Raw genomic sequence first — 9,947 nt, 5'->3', positions numbered from 1 at the left:
GGACCCATCCCAGCTGCTGCTCGCTGCTCCCGTCTGCCAGCCCCTTTCACAGTGCTCGTGAGGTGTCGCAGGGGAAGGGGGGGACGAAGCTCTTATCTTTACGTTTCAAAGCCAGTGCAAAAGCAATATATAAAATTTTATTTTTTAAAAACCTGCACAATTCCTACCAATGGGTCATGTTTAAAGTTCTAGAACAACCATGAAATTAGAAGGTGGTGTCCCAGCTTAGTGGTGAGCAAATGCTGGCCAACAGACTCTGGGGGTCTGTCTGGGTCTGAACCACCTGGGTGAACGGGGTGTGTGTGTGTGTGTATGTGTGTGTGTGTGTGTGTGTGTGTGTGTATGCGTGTGTGTGTGTGTGTCTGCGCGCACACACAAAATTACCTGCAAGACATCAGCCAAATGTGAAGTTGAAATATCTTTTCCAGCCTGACCTGTGGTGGCGCAGTGGATAAAGCGTCAACCTGGAAATGCTGAGGTTGCTGGTTCAAAACCCTGGGCTTGCCTGATCAAGGCACATATGGGAGTTGATGCTTCTAGCTCCTCCCTACCTTCTGTCTCTGTCTCTCTCTCCTCTCTCTCTCCCTCTCTGTCTCTCTTTCTCCCTTTCTCTCTCCTCTCTAAAATGAATAAATAAAATTTAAAAAAAAGAAAGAGAAAAAAAAGAAAAAAGGAATCTCACTACAAATAAAAAAAAAAAAAAAAAAAAGAAATATCTTTTCCAGTCTCAAATCTGTTTAAATTATGGCATTTACTAAGAAAAAGAGGCTGTCCTTAGCTCATTAAAAATGTTACAACAATATGGAGAACCAGAGTTGTTGTTTTTTTTAAAAAAGCAGTTAATCTTAATTCATCCTTGATAAAATAACTGAACATCAAAATAACAAATTCTTTCCTTTCCAAAGACAAAAAAAAAAAAAAAAAAAAAAACCCACAAAAAAAACACAAAGAAGGCTCTTATGCCTATTTACTTACCAAAAATTCTTCTGACAGCTCAGATGTGAACTAAGCCCGTGAATAGAGGGTCCAGGTGCTTGTGGTTTTGTCTTCCTGGTCCCTCCCCCGCCTGAAGTCTGAGCTCAGAACTGTACTGGGGGTGGGCTCCCAGACTCACGGGGGTTCCGCCACCAGGGCAAATGGAGGCGGAGGAGACCAGGGTCTGGGTAGTTCTTACTCACTCTGGTCTGGCTGTCGGCAGAGGCCACAAGTGTCTCCTGAGCCTGGCATTGGTCCGCCCCTCCTGGGAGCCCCAGCTCCTGCTGGGCCGGAGTAACTCCCAGCTGTTGCTGATATGCCTTCAACCCGGTAATATCTTAGCTCGCTGGCGGCCCCTTCATTGAAGTCTCTTGATCTCCAATGCGTTGGGAGTCTCCCGCAGGGACCTCAACTACAATAGTACGTCCATCACAAGACACCCTTGACTGGTGTCAACTAGGACAGTGTTGTCCTGATTTGCTGGTCACTGATGGACATCAATTGTGTTAATGCTGGTGCTCCATAGGTATGGCTAGGAGATAATACGACTAAGTTTGTAAACTGATGGCCTGAAACTTGTACCTCCAAATTTTACTGCCTCCTCCAAGTCGACTCCTTAGGATGCTTTACTACCCACTCCTATGATGCCAGCATGTTAAAATATGCTGAGGTTGCCTGTTAAGATTTCCTTTAATGTCCATAACACACTCTTTCAAATAAGGCTGGAAAATGGTCCTCCATTGATGGCAGATTTAATCTCAATCAACATGCAATATTAGAATACGTACATGAAAGTTAGCAATAATTTCATTGTTTATATGCAAATTCACTAATTGTCCTCAAAATGTCTTATAGCTTTTTTTCTTTTCTTTTAAGCCAATCAAGGCTCATAAGTTGCTTTTGGTTGTCTCTAGTTTTTAGGGATGCTGAGAGGCGACTGTGCGCGTAACTGCTATCTTGTGTGTGGTGTAACACCACGAACACATCAGCTGAGTCAAACGGGACCTCAGTGAAGGCTTGGAGCGTTCCTGGCATCGCCAAAGGCATGGTCAGGGGGAGGAGATGAGTCCGTCATTCAGAAGGGCCGTTAGGTTGGTGTGAATAGCTAGCATTTTCCTTTTTCATGTTAGGACACAGAAAATAACGCTATTTCTATAGCACCTTAGGGTAAAGAGAAGGGCACCTTGGAAATGTTGGGACCAAAAGTACAGCAAGCAAGGTTTCTGAGTTCCTTTATGCCTCGGGACATCCTTATTTCCGACCCCCATCGCTTTAGGTAACCTAGTGTGTTTCTTCCTAAAAAAGAGCCTGGTCTCTGTCCCCTTTCAGCAGCCACATGGACATACCAGCCTGGAGAAACGACGACAGCGGTGGCCTTTTCTGCGTTATTTATTCACAGTCAACCAGAGACATGAGGGGGATAAACAAATCAGTTGGAGTTTGGGGAGGGGGAAGCTTAAGTGGATACGTTGAAGGGTGGGACTTAGACCGAACATAATCTTATAAATGGTTAGATGGGAGATTTACAAATATCCATTAAAAAAAAAAGTATCCTCTTTGGGTAACAGCGGAAGATCACGAATTATCAAGAACACAATAAATTAGCAACTTTCGTTCATTGCGTTCCCCAAAACCAAAGTCTCCAAACATGGTTTGCATCTCAGACTGTCATGATTTTGCAGATACTTTATGCGATACATATTTTCAATGCAGAAAAATAAAGACTAACACTGAGTAGCAGATTAATGCAACCCAGAGGACACTGTGAAAATAGCCGTCATCTGGTAGCAAAAATAGATTTATGGCCATCTTAATATCAAAACCAAAGACATTCAAATAAATTATGCCAATACATTGAAACTATTACTCCCAAGATCCTAAAAACAACTCCTTATTGCTCCTACGCATAACTCCAAGGTCTGAGAAAATTCTTTGACAGCTGGAAGGCATTTATAATTTATAGAATGTGCAGTTGACCTACGACAAGTTCAACAGCCAAATAAAAAGTTTGTTGTTTATCATTTTTCCTTTGCGGTTGACATGGTTAATAGTAGAACAAGACCACTCATTCTATGTCTAGAAAATACAGGTGAAGGACAGTGCTCACAGCGCAAGCCAATGATTTATGGGAAGTAATTAAAAGTAAAATATGAGAAAAGCAGCAGCATAAATGAAGAAAACATTTTAAAAATTGGTTAGTATATTTTTCTCTCCTAGAGGATCCCAGAAGAAGGCGTTCTGGGGACTTGAGAGATTACTAGACTGCTGTCCTAAGTGAACTATGTTTAACTAGTACCAGAACCAGCCTGGCTCCCAGGAGGTGACCACACAGAGAAGCGGCACTGAGACTTGGTTAATGCACTTGACTCAGGGAGATACTGACCTAGGCTTTGAGGTCTGGGGACAAAAGTGATTGGCTCCCCACTACACTGGAGGCTGTCGGCCCCTCCCCGAATGGACCTCCTGTAGCTCAGGGGAGTCAATAGTGGCCATGGGCCATGTGGCGGACTGCACAAAGTCCCATTTTTTCAACACTATCTCTAATTCACCATAAATTTGGGATGGAAAACGAGGACTGAAATGCAGGTTATAACAAGTGTCTCCAATGGTGCGGTGAGAGTCAAAGCCCAGAAAACTAGATGTTTACCTCAATTCTTCCCAAATGATGCCATGCTTGTTCTCTTCATCTGCAAAATATAAAAATGCTACCAAGCTACAAATTAGATGGGAAAATGCTTTTGAGAATAGGATCTGAAGAAGAAAAAGAAAAGAAAAAGAAGCCACTCTCCGCTCAAGGTAGTTTTAAGACGATCATATCAGAATGCATTCCAAGCTGTTCAGATGTCAGAAAAGCCCTTTACAGATGCTGGTCCTGACTAGCAGATTTTAAAATTTGCACACAGTTGTGTATCATAATTCTAACCCCTCCCCCATCTCAAATAAGATGACTACAAAGATGATATTTGGTCAATTTAGCCTCATGATTCCAAAATAAAACCAAGTATCAGTTGAAATCACAGCATTGAGACAAAGAATTTCCAAGTACAGCAGGATAAAGCTCATCAGTTCAAGCTGCATGGTTTTTGTTATTTTTATTTTACTTTTTTCTTTTTTGAGCCAGTTTCTGGAACAGGCCTATTTAATGGTCAATATTACTAAAATCCCACATTCACCTTCACCCTGTGAAGATGAGATTTGTTGTTCAGGATACCCCCTTGAGTATCCTGAAATCTACAACCTGCTTCTTCCCATCTGGGAGCAGAATTTGGATCCATGCTTGAAAAGAACAAAGCACAAACCAAAAAAATGAGGCTGGATCACTTAACTGCTCAGAAATAGAACTGCTATTCACATCATGTTCATCTTGACATCTTGATGGAATGGAATGGATGAATGCAATATTTAATGAGTTATTGTTTTTAAAATTCTAATCACTTGCGGATTCCTCTCCATTTTGAAAACATAATATTGTCCAAACTGGTTATTTGGTGTGACACTGAAAAATCATGCATTTTTTCCTGTTATTTATTCTACTTTTTATTCATAGCATTGCACATGCCCTGAAGTTATTTAAATATCTTAAAAAAGTGTTTTCAGGAGAAATCCTTTTTACCACATCATTTTACTTCATACTCCATAGAATTATTATGGACAGTAGAGTAAAAGGCTTAAAAATTAGGCTTTGGTTTTAATGTAATCTAGGCAGAAGTTGGAATTGCTTTGATAACACAATTTGACTACTGTACAAATTCTATTATTCTTGTATCTGAAATAACACATTTACAAAGACAACGTTTCCCCTTTCAGTGGTTATAATCTGTATTATTCAAGACTGCTGCAAAACTCACAAAAGAGGGACATGAGTTACGAAAGAGTGGGGAAGGGATAAGACAACGCTTAATCAGAACACAACACAAAGAATATCAATTCTCTACATTTGTCTATAAGGCAGATGGTCCAACTTTTTATACAAGATCTATAATATGGTGCTTATTAAGAGGTAGAAAATACCAAAGCAGTATTTTAAAACAATTACTTTGCTAAACTTTTACAAAGTCACAGCGCTGTGTGGAATGTGCTGGATGTTTTATGCTGAACTGGGACGTGTCACACTCAACAGAGGTGTGGTCAAACAGGTCCGGGAGCTCAGGGGTTGGTGGAAGCAGAAAATAGTTTCTTAACTTGTCAAAGATTTAGCTCTCCCTGAGGAGAAATGTCCTACTGCCTCTCTGGGATTTCACTCTTGACATTTAATTAATGGGGATTTCTCGGATTAATGACAATTTCTCTGAGTAACAAGATTATGTAATTCTGCATGTAAGGCAATCAAACTGGAGGGAGGGGCCAGTTCCAGTGCTTCCTTTTCAAGAAGGTGCCGCCTGCATCTTACATAAAAGCACAGCTTTCCCCACACCTATGATAGGTCCTATACCATCCTCTCAACCACCAAATGCAAAAGCAAATACTCTTCCGATCCAGCACCAGCAGGAGTACTCTGAGTGAACAATTCAAGAGCTGTCTGAGGCAAAAAGAGATGACACTACCCAACTAACCTTTGGGTAGCGTCCGCGGAGGTACATAACCCTGGGCATTCTTCTGATTTCTTAATGCCCCTAGGAGAGACGGAATGTTTTTCCTCCAACGTAATTGTATAAGGCATAAATTTAATCTGAATTTTCCTAACCTTTGGAAAATTAGTGTTAAAGCTTCTTTTGCAACCCACACGCTAACATTCAATCTTTCGTTTTTATTCAATATTTTGTATATTTATATAAAAAAGAAATATCGAGGTGTTTCTACATTGATATAAACAATCATGATAATATTTGAAATTGTAAAGAACGCTACCGAAGAAAATATATGCTTGGATACTTACAATGCTAAGCTAAGCACAAGTGATCATTCTAGATAACATTTTCTAAATATACAGACACAGGTTTGTGGCTTCGGGAAGCCAACACAGGAGAAGTACAAGAATGTATTGTTCTTCTTTCCTTTTTTTTTTTTTTTTTTACCACAAGACAGGATGGTCCAGTTTGGAAAAACCAAGATCTTTCCTAAGTTCCAAATAGGTGCCGTTGCTCACCCACGAATCGTCGTCGGATTTCCTGTGAAGGATGAAAGAATGTCTTGAAGACTCTTGAAAGTACAGTCCTCTGCTCTCTCCCCGCCCCCTCCTCTCCTCCCCCCACCCCTCCTCTCCTCTCCCACCTCCCCTCCCACTCCCACATGCATGCAAGACCCCTGAGGGTCCAGTACTGGAGCTGTAGGGACGCTGGACTCCTGGAAACAGTTTTATTTCCGACTCGGACTTCTCAAACTTAGAGGCTGTCAAACATGGTCCTTATAGGCCAGAAGATATAGCCACCCCCTTGGGTACGACTGTGTAAAAGCTAGGTTTTTACAACCAGGTTGTTCATATCAAATGATAAGCTAACATTAAAACAAAAAGCCATCATGGTCTCGAGAAAACCACCTTGGGTAGCTATTCTTTGACTAGATATTATGTTACACAAATCAAAATTCAAAAGCTACCAAAGAGTGAATAGCTACAAGTTTTCTTCCTACTCTAGTCTCCCATGAGTCTTTCCTGCTCCCCCCCTCCCCAAGTGAGAAGCCGGGGAAGGCAGACAGACTCCTGCATGAGCCATCCTCAGCGCCCAGGCCAACTTTGCTCCAATGGAGCCTTGGCTGTGGGAGGGAAAGAGAGAGATAGAGAGGAAGGAGAGGGGAAAGAGTGGAGAAGCAGATGAGCGCTTCTCCTGTGTGCTCTGGCCGGGAATCAAACCTGGGACTTCCACAGGCTGGGCGGACACTCTACCACTGAGCCAACTGGCCAGGGCCTCCCATGAGTCTTATCAGCTTCATTCTTTCAGAAAAATTTCATGCACACACACACAGGCACACACACGCACACTACCCCTCTCCCATTTTTATTAAAAACTTGATTGATTGATTTTTAGAGAGAGGAGAGTGTGCGGGGAAGAGCTGATAGCATCAACTCATCGTTTATCGTATGTGCCTTGACCTGGGCAAGCCTGGGGTTTCGAATTGGGTTTTGAACCTGTGACTTCAGCGTCCCCGGTCAATGCTTCTTATCCACTGCGCCCCCACAGGTCTGGCCACCTCTCTCCCGTTTCTTACACCTGGTTGGACTGTGTGGTGTTCTCCCCCTTGAGTTTCTCTGATGTCACAATCCATATCAGAGATCATTTTCCATTGTCACAATAAGGCCAGCACACTCCAGCCCGAGGCCCAGTTCCAGCCTCTGCCTGTCTCTGCAGTGCCTGCTGGGACAGGACCCTGTCCTCCCGTGGCGGGGCGTCTTGAGCTGCCCTCACGCTGTGGAGAGACCTCATGGCCTGCAGAACCAGCAATGTCTCCCATTCGCCCTTTACAGAAAAAGCTGGGTGACTCTGGCAATAAGAGATTCCTCATTTTTAAATTAAATTTTTAAAAAATTTTAAAAGATTTTATTTATTGCCTAACCAGTGCAGTAAATAGTCAACCTGGAATGCTGAGGTCACCGGTTCGAAACGCCAGGCTTTCCCGGTCACGGCACATACAGGAAGCAACTACTATGAGTTGATGTTTCCTACTCCTCCCTGCCCCCCTTCTCTCTCTGAAAAAAATAAATAAATAAATATAAGAATGATTTTACTTATTTATTTTAGAATGAGGAAAGAGAGAAAGGATGGGGGAGGAATGGGAAGCATCAACTTGCTTCTCGTATGTGCCTTGACCGGGCAAGCCTGGGGTCTTGAACCAGAGACCTCAGTATTCCAGGTCGACACCCCATCCACTGTGTCACCACAGGTCAGGGAGACACCTCTTTAAAAAAACAAAAACAAAAAACCGGTTAATTCCATTGTAGGAAGAAACCACAATTTAATAGGTACCCTACTGGTGGGCATTTGAGAAGTTGTTTTCAATCTCTAGCTGTTATACACATGTTTATATATAATAATAGAATTATGCTATAATAACACAATATGCTATTTTATATGTACATAAGTAGTTACATTAAAAATTCCTGTAAGTAGAAGTACTGAGTCAAAGAGTATGTGTATTTGTAATTTTGCCTGATAATGCCATTTGTTTTAAAAGCAAAAGTAGGGGCTGCCTGTTTTTCCACTCTCAGGAACGTAGATGTTTTCCATATTTCCCTTTCCTAATAAAGGGAAACAGCCTGGCCGGGCGGTGGTGCAGTGGATTGAGCATCGGACTGGGATGCGGAGGACCCAGGTTCGAGACTCCGAGGTCGCCACCTTGAGCGAGGGCTCATCTGGTTTGGGCAAGAGCTCACCAGCTTGAGCCCGGGGTCGCTGGCTTGAGCAAGGGGTTGCTCGGTCTGTTGAAAGCCCATGGTCAAGGCCCGTATGAGGAGGCAATCAATGAACAATTAAGGTGTTGCAAAGCGCAACGAAAAACTGATGGTTGATGCTTCTCATCTCTCCATTCCTGTCTGTCTGTCCCTGTCTATCCCTCTCTCTGACTCTCTATCTCTGTAAACAAACAAAAAAACAAAAAATAAATAAATAAATAAAATAAAATAAAGGGAAACAATAAGGGATGAGTCTAATAAAGGAATGTGTCTAAAATGAGCCAATCTGTGAATCGGATACTTTACCACAAAAACAAGCTGCCCAATTCCGCCCAAGCTCTAACTTGCACTTGAAATTCCCGGGAGATTTCCATTGCTCCGCAATGGAAAATAGAGTGTGAATAAAAATAGTCAAGGCCCCCCATTCCTGGCTGTCACCTCCTTCCCAGGATCACAGCTGCTGAAGGCTCCTGCCTTCTCTCCAGCCTTCCCTCTGCCACATCCAGCACTCTGACAATCTCACGGACAATCGGAAGGAAGGAGGCTGCAGTCACCGCCTCTCGGCTGCGGCTGTGCTCAGAACTCTTCTCTTCCAGACAGAATTCCTAAGCTGCACTGACAGCCTAGACATTTTACAGCGTGCATTTAAATGCTCACTGGCTTCCCATCAGGTTCCATAGATGTTGTGAAGCCATTTTTGATGCTTCCCCATTAGATCAAGTTGATGAATCTCTTTACCTAGATCTTGAGACAGTTTGGTTGCCCACAATTTTTAACAGGTCTGAAAAATACTGTAACGAACATCTTTATATATGCAGATTCTCCTTGTTTAAAAATGACACCAGATGATTTATGAAAAAAAAAAAAAAAAAGAACTGACCTACTTAAGGGTGTATGTGTGTGTCTATCAACTGATCAGTCTGTTCATCTATCCATTTATCTATCCCTTGCCTTTTTCCTAAAAAATAATTTAAGGTCTTATTTTAAAATATCTACACAAAGTTATGAATATTTTTGGATGAAACTCTGGTGAGTTAATCTTCCCTCACTCACATCCTGAGTTTATAAAAGTGGCCAGCAGGCATCTGGCAAAATCCACATTAACTTTAGAGGGAAAAGCACTGTTTTGGGGGACAAAGCATTAGTCACTGCTATTTTGCTGTTTCAGAATACAGATTTTATCACTGCTGTGACAGACTAGTCAATAATTCCTCTAAACACGGAAGTGTTTCTGCTGCCCATTAAAAAACAATGTCAATCCACCCAAACAACAACAAAACCCTGGTTGTCCTGAAAGAAAGACATGCTGGGATGGCGAGGGCAGAAGCCCAGGACTTTTCTACATGTGCCTGTTTAATGCTGATTAAAAATAAAAAAAAAGAATAAATAACAACCCCCTAAAAACCATATAGAGCTCTGGCCCAGTAGTCCAAGAGCCAGGCCCCCGTCCGGGACATGCCATGGGGTCCTTCCGCAGGCCCACTCTGTTCCCCATGTCTCTGTTTGCTCTCAGTGAAAACAAAAGACGGGGTGAAGGAGGCCCCTTCTGCAGCTTTACGTCTATTTGTAACAAGATCTTCTCGGCAAGTTATTTTAAAATGGATAGTGTTCCAGATCCCAGTTCCAAAGTGCATTGGAGCTTCTGAGA

The 9,947-nt window shown here is 42.4% G+C and overlaps 1 protein-coding gene across 6 annotated transcripts in view; it reads right to left on the bottom strand.

Moving 5' to 3' along the window:
- Positions 1-2,352: 2,352 nt before the first annotated feature.
- Positions 2,353-9,947, bottom strand: part of OSBPL3 (oxysterol binding protein like 3) — a 195,086-nt gene continuing 187,491 nt past the window's right edge. For all 6 annotated transcript variants that reach the window (XM_066354321.1, XM_066354319.1, XM_066354324.1 and 3 more), the window contains one exon: positions 2,353-6,083. In XM_066354321.1, the coding sequence (XP_066210418.1) occupies positions 5,987-6,083 (97 nt within the window). In that variant the 3' untranslated portion in view covers positions 2,353-5,986. The remainder of the gene's footprint in view (positions 6,084-9,947) is intronic.

The sequence above is a fragment of the Saccopteryx leptura genome, chromosome 12 (assembly GCF_036850995.1).
Source record: "Saccopteryx leptura isolate mSacLep1 chromosome 12, mSacLep1_pri_phased_curated, whole genome shotgun sequence".
Classification (NCBI taxonomy): domain Eukaryota; kingdom Metazoa; phylum Chordata; class Mammalia; order Chiroptera; family Emballonuridae; genus Saccopteryx; species Saccopteryx leptura.
This window is presented reverse-complemented; position numbering and strand designations above follow the sequence as displayed.